At 40.8% G+C, this 18,196-nt stretch overlaps 1 protein-coding gene across 22 annotated transcripts in view; it reads right to left on the minus strand.

Annotated features, from left to right (window-relative positions):
- Nucleotides 1-18,196, minus strand: part of LOC120738165 (calcium-activated potassium channel subunit alpha-1) — a 97,815-nt gene that overhangs the window by 8,882 nt on the left and 70,737 nt on the right. For 5 of the 22 annotated variants that reach the window (XM_040039301.1, XM_040039300.1, XM_040039298.1 and 2 more), the window contains 6 exons: nt 11,668-11,761; nt 5,737-5,860; nt 5,153-5,377; nt 3,178-3,370; nt 2,132-2,245; nt 743-873 (listed from right to left, as the gene is read on the minus strand). In XM_040039301.1, coding sequence (XP_039895235.1) covers nt 743-873; nt 2,132-2,245; nt 3,178-3,370; nt 5,153-5,377; nt 5,737-5,860; nt 11,668-11,761 — 881 coding nt within the window. Of the gene's footprint in view, nt 1-742; nt 874-1,827; nt 1,921-2,131; nt 2,246-3,177; nt 3,371-5,152; nt 5,378-5,736; nt 5,861-11,667; nt 11,762-15,033; nt 15,067-17,301; nt 17,476-18,196 lie in introns of all 22 variants that reach the window. The other 17 variants (XM_040039304.1, XM_040039283.1, XM_040039284.1 and 14 more) reach the window with 6 other exon arrangements.

An 18,196-nucleotide genomic window follows, 5' to 3' on the forward strand; every position in this document is an offset into this window, starting at 1 on the left:
TTGGCTGCTGACAGCACTATTGACTCAGATGATGGATGAGGGCTGTCCATTAGGTAGCATTACCTTTGTCTACACTGGAGCACACTTGAAGGCAGCTTTGTTCTAACCTCACTCAAACTGAAAGGCAGACAAATGAAGCCATCACGCCTTGTACAAGTTCCAGTCTTGTCATTCATTCTTTTAACAGAGGACCAGAATGTGCCTACTTTATTATTTGTATTATTTTTTTAGATTTAGTTGTAAAGCTCGGCCAATATATGATTTTTAAAACCGATACAATACTGATACCGATATTTGGCAGTAAAGAATTCAGTATATTAGCGGTTATTCTTTTTCTTTTAGACACACGACACAAAAAAACATTTGTTATGTGTCATAATTAAGGGTTATATTTTTTATTTCATCTCATCCAAGAGGGTTCTTCAGTTCCATAACCAAAAGGTTATGAGGAGTCCCAGGTATTTAAACCCAAGTGGGAGTTTCCCCTTTGGAGATGAACACATGTGTATCATCACATGAACTTAGCCGAGCCCTATTAGGGTTTAAATACCTGGGATTCTCCACGTTTTGCTTCTTGGACTGAAGTGAAACAAACAAAAGCCCAATCTTCTTCTTTTCAGGCTCTTAAGACTGCTGATACAGATTTATCAGTAAGTAGCTAATATCAGTCGATACCGCGACTATTTAGTTGACCTATTTTGCAATTGACAGATGTTATTAGAAATTCGATTTTTTGACTTACCGCGCTCATTAAGGAATCCAGCACACTGACTGCAAATGCTGTCCCACAGGCAAAAGGCTGTGTGAGGTACAACTCTGTGTCTGGGTCGTCGTCATCATCTTGATCCAGGAACTGAACATTCGAGTCATTCACTATGGGGTAAACGTGTTCATTTTATTAGCTATTTCAGTTCAGCTTGTTTTTTGTTGGGGGTTTTTTACTGCACACTGAGTCCAACATGGCAAATGCTTGATTCACGTGAAGAGGAGGACACAACAATACAGCGGTTGTGCACAACAGTCAGTAGCAGCAGATATGGACTGTATTAGAAATCGGTGAATAGTTTCGCATATTCTCCTCATTTGCTTAGTTCCAAATTTGGACCACATTTTAGTTTCTTTAAAAGAACTAAAATGACATATGTGTCTGGTGTTTGTATCCAGCCTTGTGGCCAACTTGCCTCTGCCACATTCCATATCCAGGCCATTCATGCACACTCATGACACCATGCATATTGTCAAAGTCCCAGGCCTTAACTTGAAGTCCTCCTGAGGTCACTATCAGTAACACCATTATGCCATTGTTTGTCTTGTAAATCCAAGACAGAACTTCCAATTACTTGTACTTGCATGTCAAGTCAAATGAAAGTATTTCATTGCCCCAGAACCTTCTTTAAAGATGTCTTTGAGCACAAAAACACATGCAGTAGCTGGAAGAAAGTAATGATGTAAAATTTAGTTGGAGAACTGCTTCTTCTGTGAGGACAGAAATAAATGTCAGTCATATCGACAGGGCTGAGATGAAAGAAGGGCACGGGACAGAGAATGTGATCCGACAGAAGATGCTATGAAAACAGCCACAAGGACTTCTGAGGGGATCAAAGACCCTGTAATTCTTAGAAAAATAAAAGGGAGAAATTTTGCTTTGAGATAGGGAGCCAAAACAAGACAGGCAATTTCAACCAGAACCAAGGGTAAAATGTGCTCAAAGTGATGCCATGGGAATGGACTGAGCCTCTTGTGCAGCACGAGAAATCAAAAGAAAGCTGATATGGAGGCAGCAGCAGTTACAACACTGCAGTACAGGACAGAGGCACTTCTTCTTACCCAGCTCAGTTATCATTTGTATGCTGGTCCCACTGCTTTTATCCTGACTGAATGAAATCACAGGCAGTTTTTTGCCTGGCTTTGCTAATGGCGCTAGACAAGTGTTAAGGAAAAACAGTTACTGGTACATGTCAACAAGGGACAAAAGCATAAACAAATTCCACTTTTAGTACAGTTAATCAAGTGATGACAGCCTCTAATTGCATAATTTGTGTTTTCGGAGATTTGTTTACAACTACTACACTGAAAAGAACATAAAACAGCAGAGCTAGCATATCAATCAACACGTAGCAGCAAACCATACCTAGTTCTGTTATGATGGGGATATTTGCTCCAGTGGTGACAGAGGTCTGCCTCACCAGTCCATGGACCGGACTATTCTCAGGAGATGATCTATCCATTCCTGGTGGTGTGAAGCCTTAATGGACATACATGTCACACAAAGCACATCAGTTAATACTAGGTTCAGTACTTGATTTTAGAGGTTACGATAATGCACATCAGCAGAACTAATGTGTCGGGGTTATTTCATCTATTTGCAGCCGCGAGTGAGGTGTAAAGTGCAGTGTTACCATATTCTTGACAACGACCAGTATTGATTTATATATAATAGATGTGACAAACAGCTCATTTTGTTTCCCTTTGATTGTGTGTGCATGGAGACAGAAACATTTTACAAACATATGCAAAAAAAGCATGTACAATATGGAGTCATGAAATAGAAAATCAGTGACGCAAGATTGAATCCAAATTGACTTGACATTTCTTGCTTTCCTCAGACTGACAAGTAAGCACATTAAATCAGTGATGCTGTATGTATAATACATAGGGTATGTTGTGATATCCATCACTTACTGCTGACTAAGCAGCACCATGCGAGGTCATACATGCATTAGAGGAATAATGAAATTGTTGGAGACCCTACCACCACCACACCCTCCACCCGTCGCGAGGCCAAAAGGTTTCTAAAAGGATTTCTCTCAGTGCCAAATAATGGCCCCTTACTGAAGACCATCTGAAGCTAACTGAGTGCTTCAAGTGTCATTTAGAAAGCTATAACATGCAATTTTAATACATTGCACACATTAGTTTTATGAAAGTAGTCTCAGATATTGAAAAATAACAATGTGCAAGCCAGGCAAATCTCTTGTGCCAGAGCTGTGCTTGTTGCCACCAATTAAGTTTGTGAAGAAACCAGTTGTTACAGTAACCTGAGGAATAGTCAGCTGGGTTTACTGTCAAACACAGTGACACCAGGTCAGCCAAGCAGCACCCACTGAGGAATATTCTCTGTGCCAGGGCCCTGTCCCTTCCAGGCAGTGCAGTGAACTATGATAGGGCGCTCCTTACCTTGAGAATTAGCCTGCAAGACCCCGATGCTGTCATCAAACTGCATAGATTTGATGTTGAGTGACGCCAAGATGCATTCTTTGTCCTGCAGTGATGCATCGTCAATATTGTTCTGATTGGCTGACAGAATGACACACATGTCGCAGAGGTTGATGTTGACAGCCCTCAGATCTGCCCTACTCAACGGTGTGCCCTTTGAGAACCAGTGAAGGAGAGAATTTGTTATCTCACCTATAAGGTACAAGAAATAAATCAAAGTTTTGAACGGCAGGCAAACTCGAAACTTATGTCGGCCTCGTGTGCATGCTCCAAATTATACTACGCGCTGCTGGCGAGTCCTGACAAATGCTGCTACTGCTAATTATGTCTTTCACAAAGTCTTTTAATGGTGGAACAAAAAAAATTGTGGATGCTCATATTAAACATGAACAAAGTTTCAAATAATGAGGTGAGCGAATGTGCAAGTATTCACTATAAGCTCGAGCTTAAGACTTTTCAGGCCAGATTTACTAAATGGGACAAAAAAAGCATGTGAGGGAAATCCTCATAGTGCTCATGGGTGTGGTTAGTTTAATGGTTGTGCCTATAAACACAAGCACAGTCAGTTCATATAAAGTGCACAAGTTAAGACATGTTTTTTTCTGTGTTAAATATCAACGCAATTAGCAGTAAATAATAATAATAATGGATTGCATTTATACAGCGCTTTTCGGGGCCCTCAAAGCGCTTTACAATTCCACTATTCATTCACTCTCACATTCACACACTGGTGGAGGCAGCTACAGTTGTAGCCACAGCTGCCCTGGGGCAGACTGACAGAAGCGAGGCTGCCATATCGCGCCATCGGCCCCTCTGGCCATCACCAGTAGGCGGTGGGTGAAGTGTCTTGCCCAAGGACACAGCAACCGAAACTGTCCAAGCTGGGGCTCGAACCGGCAACCTTCCGATTACAAGACGAACTGCCAACTCTTGAGTCACGATCGCCCTTAGTGTCTATTGCAAAAATTTCTACGTTGATTCGTGCAGTTGATTTAAATATTCTCCTCCCATGTCTTGATGTATGTTCAGTCGTCCAGGTAAGTAAATCTCCAAAAGTTGATTCTGTTCATGTGGACATCCAGATGAAAAGAATCAACTTTTGGAGATTCTCCTCCCATATTTTGCATCTTATTGAAGGAACGCTCAGAAACATACATGCAAACATCTTTAAGTTGTCACCTCTTACACATAATCTTCTCACTGCTATCTCTTTGTAAATACTAACAATACAATACAATTTTTTATTATTTTTTACACCTAAACCCAGTTTGTGCTGATGCAACGTGTTTATAAATCTGTCCCTTGGTGCGCAGCTTTCTGACTTTTTTTCCCCTTCTGGCACTGTATGATGTCAGAAAGAGAGAATAACCTCCATATAATCAATTCGGGTACAGAGGTTTAGCTGTGAGCCACCTGCTATCAGTCTGATTGAAATTTGTAGCCAATCAGTAGAAATCTGGCTTACAAGGTGAAGGAACAGCGCTGAAGCTTGTTTAACACAGCAGATGAACTGACAGGATGCAACTAAGTCCAATATAAGATAAATAAGGATTCCTTATTCTGGGAGTCATGCATAGCTTCCCTAATAAAGTCCAGGCAGAAATTCGCATAATCAAATCCACAATGTTCCCCTAAACCTAGCCAAATCCTTTGCTAGCATAACCACATAAATATTAATCATTATGTAATGTCCAGGATTTAATATTCTCCCGAAAACCACAAATTGTTGATGGCTTTAAGATTTGTTAACAATGAGCATTTTGCAGGACAGCTTGCAAAATAACAATGTGCTCTTTATACTGATGAAACAATATCACGTTTCCCACAAAATACATTTGTTAATGAGCATTATATGCACACCAGTTTAGAAAAACAAAGGCATCACTTTGACGTGATCTAGATAAACATTTGAAATTAGTGATTTTTCTCTACTTACAGGCAGAATGGAGACTTTGGGGAAATTATGCAGAGTTTCCCATTCCCGCTTCAGATACTCAAGGGAGCCGACAAACACAATATGCTTCAGCTCATGGTAGTGAAAGTTGCTTGCTCTCAGAGGCATCACAAAGTTTCGGAGACCGATCAGCGCCGATTTCACGTCTCCAAATATGCACACGACCACATGACCACTCAGAACAGTCATGGCTGCCTCACTCCGTGTCTGAGAGGGAAAGAAAGGGATAAGGGATCAATATGTTCCTGGCTGGAATTTGCATAAATGGGCATTTCCAACAAATGTTAGCGCTTTCTCCTTTTGCAGTGAGCCTGCCCCCCCTGTAAAATATATCATGCAGTTCTGCACTGCAATGAAAGTAATTTGAAAAATGGCATATGTATTAGTACAAGAAATTTTCCATAGTGCAGGGCACTCTTGTAGCAAATGACATGTCAAACACCTCATTACAGAGTGTTTAAGTGCCCTGTCAACCTCTGATAGTGCTTTGTGACATGACACATCTGTCACCAGGGAGAAGAGTGTCGGGACAAATGACGTGTACCGAGTGAAGGAGCAGGACCCACCAAGATGACCTTCTCAATGTCTTTGGACGGGCACCAGTGAAACATCCCCGTGGAGTCATATTTCTTTACGTTCTCGTCCATGCTCTCAATCTGCTCGTTTCCCAGGATGAGGAGTGGGTCATGTCTAATCAAACAAAAAGATGGGAGGGAGAAAGTGAAATTATATCATTGATTTGAACAAAAGACACATTTTATAAATTAACCATAAGAATATTTGGCAATCTGCAAATAGGTCGCTTTTACTAAAAAAAGAAAAAGAAAAAAAAAAAAAGGTTGCTTTCTTCCTAGTTTTTCCCGCTTCCTCTTTTCGTTTTCCTGTCAGAGGCCATCTGCAGAAATGCCAACAAAACTGCCATGTCATCAAGCAGAGTGACATCAGCAGCGGCAGCCAGGCGGAAGAAGATGGCAGCAACACACTGCGTTGACTGGCATGAGCACGGAGATGCAATTACGCCCCCTTACTGCATACGGCTTTTGACGTAGTGCGCTGCGTGGTAAAAGCTTTAACAGACCAGACTTTAAATATTTCAGCAATTTGCCCAACCGTATTTGCTTTCCAAAGTGAAGGGTATTAATGTTTAAACAGACCATCAGAACTATATAAACTAATTTCACTGGTGAACATTAACGCTGACCACTAAAAGTTGTCTCCCAACACGAGTACCTGCATTTCTATCACGCTTGTTCTGGTCAGGGGGATATGATCTTATGAAGTCATACAGTTAATTTAAATAAAGGGTTTTGATGCATGTAATAGAATAATCAAACACGTGATCTATGGTATGAAAAAGATTAACAGAAATTTGTAAGTTACCCAAATTTAACATCTCATCAAGCTGATCCCAACGAAAAGTTTTTTATCTGCGGAAGAAAACTCACATAAAGATTGTCCGAAGCCAACCGATATTAGCAGTACTGCGCAACACAAATCCCTTTGCCCTAAATCAACTTTGTCAGATTCAGATCAAAGTTAAAGATGCTGTCTTCTGAAAATCCAGACAACAGTCTTCGGTCTCTGTCCAAAACCTTTTAAATTGTTCAAGTCCTCCCCTCGTAACAAGAGCGTCTCTTTAATCCATCCAAGTACCTCAAAAGAATGGGCACCTTAAGTAACATGTTAAGTATGTATGAAAGTGTCAGCTGAAACTACCATCCCTCAGGCTCCAAGAGACTGAAGCCGAAAAAACCCCCGCCTTTGGGCTCATATACCCCCAGGCAAGACCTGGATGTCCTTTCAAGAATATAAGTAGCAGTAGAGGGAAATGTCTTTTCTACCTCTCTGTCGATGCGGCTTCACTTTGAAAAGCGCATGTACGATAAAATTTCAATGTCAAAGCGTGCACATGTTTTTTTGTTTTTTTTTTAAAGTACAATGTTAACAGAAACGTGAAATAAAAAAATAATTAAATACACTCCAATATATTGAAAGTGGGGGTCCTAAAAACAATGACACTCACTCCCATTTGCTGCTTCTAGACTGTCGGTTGCATGAAATCAGACATCGCCGCTTTTCTTTTTTCGGTGTAATCAAAAGAAGCGGAGGCGGCAGCTTTGATAAACTGTAGGTTTACAGGTTTACAGCCAGGACAATCATAAATGATCATAAAAAACTGGAATTACGGTGCTTAAAATCCACGTGAGAGTGCAATTCAAATTCTAATAAGAGTGAAAGCATTTAGTGGTTTTACACCTTGGCTAAATATTCCATCAAAAGTCAAATGTTTCACCACTCACTCAGTGGAGCCGCTGTCACTTCAGTTTGTCCTTGTGAAGATGACTGGTGAGGCAGAGCTCTGCCAGGATAGCTATCGCTCACTGTCAGCCATGACGGCCTGTCACTACCCTGCACTGCCAATTGCCTCAGCAGTTCTGTAACAGACATGACGTGTATGTCACGGCACTCCGATGTGACCAAACGCGTTATGACATCCCGCAGTTAGATGTGTCTTATGACCCATCAAGGAGCCCGTGGAAATGGTGTTAATTTCAGTGAGGTCGTCATTGCTAAGTTCCAGACAGGTCATGTTAGTTTGCTGGAACTAGAAGCGAACTGTCTCGTGGAAACGTGATCGCTTTTTTTTTTTCCTCTTGCGTGGTTTGTTTCGTTGAACAGCGCAGAAGTGTCCGTGACTGTCACTTCTGTGTACTTCTAAAGATTCAAACTGATCAGCAGCATAATTCACTGCTTTATGATGACACGTTTGACAAGACTTCACACATCATTACCCCGAAACATAAGGCCAGGTGTTTTCTGGAGGAGCGTAATGACAGCTGAGAGAGCCATAAAGAAGAAGGCAGACATGCACATTATGTCGATCTTCTAATTCGGCAGCACTGCACTAGTTCTCTCTAACACAAGCACTAAGAGCAGGCAAAGGCTTTGAAAACCCGGCACATCATGAAAACTGACAAAGGCCTGCTCTTCAAAACCCACAGCCAATCTGTTGATCATTACTTATTTACAAAGGCCTTGAGGCCGCGGGTCCTGTAAAAACACATTTGATATAGTATACACCCAGATGTTTTTTTTCTCTGCTTGTTGCAATGAAGTATCCCTTAGGCTACCACGGCGAATCCCTCTCTAGCGTGTAGGCAGCAGACGCTGCACGAAATATCACATCCACCTGTACTGCATAGTATTAGCATGGCAAGTAGATGGATTGGTTTGGTGTGTTGATTTTTCGCCGATAGCATTGGAAAAGCCTGGTTTTGCTACCCAAGAGCCTGGAAATCACCTGGAGCGATTCAACTTTCAAACCACTTTGAACCAAATAAATAAAGGGCAAACGCCCACCTGGAAAAAACAGAGACCAGACATCAAAGGAAATGGTAATGTATGCATACCGACACTTTTAGTTATAATACAAAGCAATATTTTTTTTCCAGAAATAGTGAATGTTGCTGATCTGTACTGTATCTGATGGTATTAAACAATACAGACATATGTGGGTTTGAATTCCAAATGTCAAGCAGATCGCAGCCATATTAGCAGTGAGAACATAAAGTCATCTGTCAGGTTTAATTAAATTTCATTTGTGCTGTTGCACTTTGTATACATCAGGCTGCAGGTCTTCCCTGTTGCCTGGCTTCCTTATAACATTGCACTTAATGACAGTGACTACTATTATTATCGTCCCTCTAATGGGTTCTTGTTGAATAACAGTGTTATCTCCAGTCAAGATCAATACGCTACGATTTAATTTCACGAGACAAGATAAAAGCAAGGTAGCATTTGAATTCGCCTTTCATTGTGATGATACATATCATCTGTGGCCTTACGTGCTGAAAAGACCTCAGAGGGATCCGACAATAGATGAATAGCCTTGGGCTATCTATCCTTTAGAGCCCCTCTGACTGCCTGGTGCTGTCATTAGTGCCAGGCCTGTTTAAGAACTGTAGTCTGTGGGTGTCACATGAAACCTTGTGGCATAGAGCTCATCTCAGAGGCTGACATATTTTCCATGAAAAAAGGAGCGTAGAAAAATGTTCTTTCAGATGCTCTTTGTAATGCACTGCTTAATCCAACAAGTACTGGTTTTCTTCCTAAAGCACAGGTATCTGTACTTTCTTCATCAAAGCTTTGTTAAAGCTACATTAATGACTATATTTATGTCCCTAAGAGGTTAAATTGATATGTGTAATGTGAAAGAGATTATTTGATTATGCTTATAGTTATAAACCAACACAGGATTATCACCTGACTGGAGATCCCTGCAGAGTATTTTTATACCGTCCGGCAAGTTGTTTTGGTTTCATTACTCTTATGATGAGAAGGAAGCTAGTCTGTATGTTACCCTCCCAACACTAAGCAACAAATATAATATATAGCTGTTCGATATAACGATATATATCTGATTACGATATAAAAACGTCTATCGTTTCATTTTACGTTATCGTTTCATTTCGTGGTGTCGCAAAATAAACTGTTTACGGCAATATTTTTTCATCGTTTTGATGGTCACTGTAGTGGCTATATTCATTTCTTAAAGTTCTCTCTTTCTCTTATATTTTATATAACCACACTACGGACTGACAAGCGCCTGTTTTTATGCGTTGTGGTTAGCAACAACGACGGTAACAGCGTCGCGTGTCCGCTTGTTTATGTTCCACATAAACCTTTCACAATAAAGCTCAAGATCCTGTTGAGACTTTTCAAAACAAACTGAATCACGTGAAAGAGCAGATTATTTATGAGAATTAAAAAAGAGCCGCCAGGTGCTAAAAAATAAACGTTAGACTCAAACGTTAGAACAGGCTTTTCCCTCCAGCACGCCGTGTAATAAATACTCACAAAGAAAACGGCGGCCGTTACAACTTATGTCTAAAAATGTATAGTTTCATGCATCGGTTAAAACACTTGACTCCAGCAACATGACGCACAGCTGGAAACACTTCCCGCAAGTCGAGCTGCCCGAGATTCACAGAATTTACAGAAAATGTTACATTTTTGTGATTTATATCGTTATCGAACGATAGAATTCTTATATCGGGATATGAGATTTTGGTCATATCGCACAGCCCTATAGCAAATATCAACAAAGTTAGCAGCTAGCTGCTGAACATCTTGGAATAGTTTGCTGGAAAATAGCCTTAAGATTTCCCTCGCCCAGAGACCCAAGTACAGCTAACAGGAGAGTAACTCTTTGAGTCATCAAGTGAATGCAAACAGTTTCTCTGTATTTACTAGTTGTGTATACAGGCAATCATTTTCCTACTCCTTAATCATAACCAGGTCATTCTGATTCCCATTGTGTCAGAACTGCTGGTGTCTCACAGATGCACACAACATGGCCTTTGGCATTGACGCAATGATGCAATGGATTCAGTTCAGCGGAGAGCTCTGGCACCCATTGTTCTAGGTCTAAAACTACCTAGAACTAATCAGAAAACCATAGAACACATGAAAGAAAGGTTGAAAGAAATCTGGACAATATGTGGGAGGACACGGGTCATAGAGAGAGGTTTGAAAGTGAGGAGCAGAATCTTGTAATGTATTGGTAAAGAACTATGAACCATTGGAGCTGGATGAGGGGTGTTATATAATTGGTGGACTTGATGCAGGTGATGATGTTTCCTGTCAAATTCGGTACCATTTGGAGCAGATTAAGATGTTCATTGAGGAAACCAGAGAGAACGACATGACAGGTGACCGGGGCATAAACAAGAACTTGTGTGTTGTGTTGAAAAAGGAAAGGGTATGGGCTGTCTTGTTGTCCTAATTGTTATGTAGGCTGAATGTGAGACATTATTGATGTAAATAATAGAGTATTATCCCTAATGACATAAAGACTTTTAACACTGGGGGAGGCATGGACTGAAGATCTGTGAAGAAAGCAAAAGGGTGTATTTTGGACAATAGTTCTTTGAACCAATGAGGATAACATGACTTGAATTGCTCTTTTAATTTAAGGTCATTATTTGTCATCTAGCAAGCAATAGCGTAGAGACAACGCTAAAGAACCCCTTTGGTGTCAAACCTGAAGGCATTAATTTTCAACATGTAGGGTTAATGTTGTGATGAATGCATCAGGTGGCTGCCCCTCCGTGAGGCCTGGTTCTGCCGGAGGTTTCTTCCTGTTAAAAGGGAGTTTTTCCTTCCCACTGTCGCCAAAGTGCTTGCTCATAGGGGGTCATATGATTGTTGGGCTTTTCTCTGTATCTACTGTACAATATAAAGCGCCTTGAGGCGACTTTTGTTGTGATTTGGTGCTATATAAATAAAATTGAATTGAATTGATAAAGCATAGTTTAAACCAAGCCTAAACCTAACCAAGTAGTTTTTGTGTTTAAACTAAACCGAGCGGTGATTACAGTTTGTTGTGTTTTGTTGGCGTTTAACATTTGGCTATTAAAGAAGCTATCTGTATTTTTATGGTGAGGGAATTTATATGTGTAAAAACCCAAAGACGGATAGCTCCTTGTGGTACCTACCTCATAATCTTAGGTGAGGAGTTTGGAGAATTCCTCATGCCTCCATTACGTTGCTTTTTTTTGGGTGATAGTGCTGATTGTTGGTCCTCTTGAACTGCAACAAAATGCCAAAGAAACAGCATGATGGCGGGAAATGATCAGAAGTCGAGCAAAGATCCACACAGCAGGGACAACAAAAGAACAGCACAGCACAATTTGAGGTCAGTGAATTCAAAGAGATAATATACATACAGGGACAGAGTGGAAAGAGGTCGGGTGAACAAGATGGAGTGGGACAGGACAATTTAACCAGTGGGTAGCAGGAAACAGTCCAATGTTAGCATAATGCAGACAGGATACATTAGCACATCATTGGCATGGTTGTGTATGGAGATGCAAACATGCAGTAGTGCCATTATCAACCATCATGCCATTTGCTGAAGTTTAATCTGGGAAGCTTTATTTACCATACGCACTAATCCATTGAACTGCTGTAATCCACCTGTCAACAGTTTTATCATTCAGATAATGTAGCACCACAAATAAGTTGAGGGCTGTTAAGAGGGCTGTGATTTCGTAATCATAGATTACTGTACTACAGATAGACCTAGACTCGCATCACTGTTGCTCACACTAATCACTCATCTTCTCATTTAATTAAGGTAATAACCTATAAATATTAAGCATCTAAGACTACAAGCAAAGGTGCTTTGAGTCAGTGTTGAATCCTGGATTTCTGGTCTTTGTTCGTCTTGAGAGTGGTGCCCTTGGCTTATACAATTAGGTTGGTCCTTGTGCCAGAGTGATTTATGTACAGCTGAGATGCCCTTTGGACATTGTCTTTATCACTTCAGCAAACTGCACTGAGCTCTTCATAGGGAACGAGTTATAACTTTTACCCCCGAGTAAAGTAATCAGGCAAATATTTTTACAAGCTAATATCACAGCTGCAGAAAACAACTCTACTCTGTGGCAGTCACTGGTAAAATAAATACAAGCAGCAAGAAAAGTGTTTCACTAATAGCACTTTAACAGCCATCGTTCACTGGGAAAAGATTGTTACAGGTCATGGAAAATACACTCGGGTACCTTATAACTGATGGTTCAAGCTGTGAACTGTTTCTTTCTTTTTAGTCTTTTCTGTCTTTCTTTCGTTTTTATACAAAGAAACTGCAATTGCTTTCATTAAAATTAATAAAGTCCCAAAGATCTTGCTCCTCCGCCGCCGAACACATGATTTCAAGCACCGCTAGCATGTCGAAGACTGACAACATAATGGAAAACGTTGAAGAAGGGGGGGGGGGGGGGGGCTTTCCAGTCGAGAGGGATGCTCCAACACACTGGCCCTTCACATCTCGCTCGGCCTGTTCAATATTTAATGTTTCACAGCTGACAGCTGCACACACTGGGTCATTAGTAAGGAATGCTACACATGCAACCACTCCAGACTGGCAAGCACATGCTTTGGTTGTGCTGTTGTTGAGTGCAGGCCTGCCAAACACGCTGAGGGTAAGAGGGATGTGGGGGGATGTGGCCCTTACACTGCCTCTGACTGAGTGTGGCGTTACTGGAGTGACCGGGGTGGTATCTGTATTTCACCGGCAGGCTACGGGCTCGCTGGAGCCGGCTGACCTCTTCTGTCACCCCTGGCGGGCGGCCTACCTGGCCTGAGTCCTCGGAGCCCACGAAGCTCAGTCTCAGAGCAGAGGGCTCAGCGGGGGGCAGCAGGCTTCCCTTGCGGTTGTTTACCAAACGGACCGATAAAGCAGCAACTCCGCTATGGGGCCCCTTACAGACCTCACTGGCTGAGGTGTGCTTCAGTTTAGCTGACTTGTACCGATAAGGCTGGATTAAGGGACTGTTGTTTACTGCTAAATGAAGAGGAGTCAAAGTCAGCAGCTATACAATACTTGTGTTTTTTTCTTCAGGTGTTAGTTCACTCAAATCACAGAAAACACAGTTCCCCTCTTAATTCTTTGGATATCTGTCTCTTTGGGTAGTATTTGCAGAAGGTTTGAAGAGACAGTGCAAAACTAGGGAATAAAATTTCATTTGTGATGCTAAGAAACACTGAAAAACAAACTGACAAATGATATTACCGTGGTCTGGGATAATCTTCATACCATACCGAAGAATAGAAACAGCTCGTAGTGGATGCTGTAGAAACATAGCTGGCGTTTTTCTAATCTTATTTTAATGCCGTGAGAACCACGATAGGAAAAAAAAAAGCTAAAGTTATCTAAATGAGAAAGCAGAATATGGCACTTTCTTTGTGATTTTAGCAAACTAATCCTTTAATTCTTGAAGCTAAACACAAGGTAGGATTTGATTTAAACTGACTTCCGTAAGACCAGCAGTGTGTATGTTAATAAAACATCTTGTGACTCTTATCATAATTAAAGGACAGTTACTGGTTTAGGGGGGTAATTCTTTCTGGCACAAGAATGCTAATGGCTGAATAATTTAAAAAAAAAAAAAAGCTCATTTTTATTTAACACCACTTAACCACTTCCTGTAGCCACCAATGAAAAGCTGGATTTGACGTTTACTTTGATATTTATAATAAACATGAATTAATAAATATGCTTTCAGGTGTTTTAGCAATTGTTATGCTACCAGAACAAGGAGGTGACAGTGTGAATCAGCAGCCACTAGCTGCTACATGCAGTTTATGCCTGATGAAGGAGGGAGGAATGAATTCGATATACATTTTAATACTAGCGATATAATAGCGGTGAGGCTGGTAAAGATAAAAAGAGACAGAAGAGCTGTGTTTTCCTTAGTTCAAAAATGTCTGGGAGCTAAAACCGGAGAAGAGAGATGATTATTTCAACAGTCAGCTGTCTAGCAGATTATCCTTCCTGCTCCAGACCTCCACTATTCATCTGCCCCACGTCAAACATGCACAGCACTTCTCCAGGACAACGCAATGTGGCAGATTTGCTGCCTATCACAGATCCTGTTAAAGTGGACTACCCACTAGTTTCACACTCCTGTAAGCGTTGGACGAGAGCTGAGAGAGTTTAAGATCGGCTTTTTGCATTTTAATATGTTTTACTCAATTATGCGAGGCTGAAATGCTTTTCTTGCATACATTTAATTTGAATGTTTTTAAGTGATTTTGTCCAGACTTGGTTTATCCACAGTCATGGTGAAGATGCCATGAGTGTGCTGCTGAGCCCTAACTCATACCTAACACAAAGAATCAACTCAAAACTGTTTCCTAATGCTATGCATAAGACACACAGTCATGGATGATGATGATAGACTGGACAGTGAAATACAGCAGGTCAGGGACAGCTCAAATATTAATAGCTGACAATGCACAAATGGAGGGGTTAGACACAAGTGAGTCGAGAGAAAGAGAGAATGGAAATCAAAACTTACTTGATTTGATATATCCATTATAGCTATTTTTAGCTGAGAAAAATGCAGAGACGGATGAGAGGTTACAGAGAAGAACAGGTCGTAATGAGAGCAAATTATAAGTGACGACTGTGAACGGAAAGCTGAGGGATTTCTCTTGAAGGCACTTAAAAAAAATTGAGGCCGTGGAGACAACACGGACAAAGCAATGAGAAGTAAAACAGGTCGGTTAGAAATCTGATTTTCAGAGATGTGGGCAGTAATTTAAGAGTAGCTCGCTGTCTATGTTTGTAGTCATCTGCTAAATATCTACGGTGTCACTCTAAGCAGTGATTTGGCTATTTTCAAGTCAAAAGAGGACCAGATATCTTGGCTACCTTTAAGTTTAGATGAAAATTGTAAGTTGGTGTCTTTGAAAAGCTTCTTTACTCCTATTAAGAATTTAAGACTGAAATATTACCACGTTTGTGTGACTGATAATTATTTATTATTAGCAGTTATTTAGCATCAGTTATTATAGCTGCTCATATTTACCCTCCAGTGAAGGCTAAATGTAAGTTTAGCAGCATTAAGTGAATACTCAAGTGAGAAGCAGGTTTTTATATATCATATATTTTCAGCTTGACATGTTCAATCAAAAACACCTACAATAAACTCACCAGCGCACAGCGCATAAAACTTAAGAAGCGTTACTGTCTTATTTTTGCCTACCCATGCCTGAGACAACCTGCACAGATGTGTGTAACGTTCGGTGAGTCCCACACATGCTCATTAGTAACTTATTTCAACCCCTTGCTTACATTAAAGGTCATGCATTGAGCTTAAGGCAGGACAGTGACAGCAATGTTCAAACAGGGACCGTGCTGGTCCTGGCATCTGTCGCCTGCAATCGGAGGGCGCGAGCAGAGTCACAGGACTAACAGGCTAGCATCTGTCCCACAACGAGAGAAAAGGAGAGGGGCGGGGGCACTCGGCTGCCTGGTGGTTAGAAACTGTCAGGCTGAGTTTCATGACAACCGGTAGCACTCCAAAAATGAAAATGCAAACATAATTTCCACGTCAGGCCGCATAAGGCCTCGCTCCACGCATCTCCCGCACCGTGTCGACAGCAACTCTGGAGCTCTTGCTCGAGCTTTTCTAGCCAGGCCACGCTCACAGCACACAACCCTGGGAGACACACTGAGGGGTAAAAACGCCCATACGTATTCAGCTATACGAATGGTTTTTGATCAAGAGTCATTCACTAAAAATTTATGACAGTCTGCAATGTTTTCCAGCAAATTGTATCAATGCTCTGCAACCTCAGACACATTCTTCGTGCCTCCTGCGACACATCAGTACGATTTAACATACCCCCCTGGCTTAAAAAGGGAAATCACACTTGAATTAGGAATTCATATGCAGTTCAATCTGTTAAAGTCCGCTTGTTAAACTCCAATATGATCCAGCACTCTTCTACCGTCTTTTATTCCTCTTATATTCCAACTCTACTGCTTTGTGTTCTCAATTTAATCACAAATCAGCAAAAACAACCAATAACTTTGTCTGCTTTGCAGATTTTACCCCCAGTTCTTGTTCAAGCTGTTGATTATAATTTAATAAAACCCATATGTTAACCTCAATATGTACTGTAATAGTCATCATCACAATATCCCCTCAGGTGCTCTCAAGAGCATTATTTACTAAAAAAAAGAAAAGAAAAATTAATCGTCGGAGACGTCTACATTTACAAATACCTCAAATCCTATCCTGTTCACCCATTTCTCCAGGGTACAGTGGTGAGATATTATTTGATATTATTTTTTTTTAATGTTATGTTATGTCTCCAGTGACATCATTGTAAGATTTAGACAGTCCTATCAGAATAATTATTTGGGAAAATGCACAGTAACTGCATTGTGAGATTTTTTGCAGGGATGCACAGCTGTACATTGTTCATGGCTTTGACTTTTTTCTAATATATTTATGAGGTCACTGGAGGGAAACAAATACTGCTGTACACAGCAAAAGGTTTGCATTAGTGACTGTCAATCTAATTTTAAACTACGTTTCAATTTGAATTCACGTTCTCTTGACAAAACACCAGCAAAACAATAGACCAGCATGCTTCACTGCAAAACGTAGCAACAGACAGAGAAGAGCACCAAAAATCAGAAAGCTAAAACACCAAAGCAACATCTACATCTGTGACGGTGACAACACGGGTGCTTAAATTTGAAAGCACACAGAAGTAAAGACACACGGTGCATGTTACAACACTGAAGAGCACATGTCATGGCGACAACTTACAGGCACGTAAAGTGGCTGAGCAATCATTAACAGAGACAGCAGAGAGTGGGATGTCCCGTTGAGGGGAGTCCATGTTACAACGCACATTAACCGGCATGCAAGTGCAGTCCCGCTCTGAGCGACCGCAATCAAAACAACATGCCAGTTTCATTTTCTTGTAGGCAGGCTTCTTGGCTACAGTCAAGGGTTCATATGGGAGGAGAGGAAGAGCAGGTTAATGTTGAGGGTCATTCTGAGGGAAGAGGGGATAGAGGAAGAACAGGGCATGGAGGACGGCTGCTGCTGGGATGTACAAGATTAATCTTTGTTGTGCCGCTTACACTAGTATTGGCATCCTGTAAACCGACACCCTTTCCCCTCACGTGAACATGACCCCGTGACCTCAAATATGGTTTCTTTAACCTTTTCAGACTTTTTGGAGACTTTTACCCAACAAAATCCTAATAATGCTAACACAGATTTAGCTTGTTTGGGCTTAGTGTCACTTTACTATGTGATGAAATGTTTTTCTATGTTCACTAATTAACTTGCTAATGAGCCAAGCATGAACATCAAATGGCAAATTTGGTCTTACAAAGGCCAATCTTGGCCCAAGGATAACATAAGTGGAGGTTAAAGACACATAATGCATGTTTAATTGGAATAAATAAAACATTTATATATGCACAATTTGATGATTTATAGCTTCTTTTTTTTTTGCAGACACCTTGGCTATGTGTCATGGATCTGGATTCTTCTCTTAGAGCCATTGAGTCATATGAGATATAAGGACAGTAATATTTCATTTTACAGCTCTTAAATATTTACATTTGTTACTAATGCTTATTAAGAACAGGAGATGACAGAAATCTCCTAAACAAAAGACTAAAGGTGCTGGTATTTTACAAAAACAGTA

Source organism: Simochromis diagramma, unplaced genomic scaffold (assembly GCF_900408965.1).
Source record: "Simochromis diagramma unplaced genomic scaffold, fSimDia1.1 OVJJ01000402.1, whole genome shotgun sequence".
Taxonomy (NCBI): domain Eukaryota; kingdom Metazoa; phylum Chordata; class Actinopteri; order Cichliformes; family Cichlidae; genus Simochromis; species Simochromis diagramma.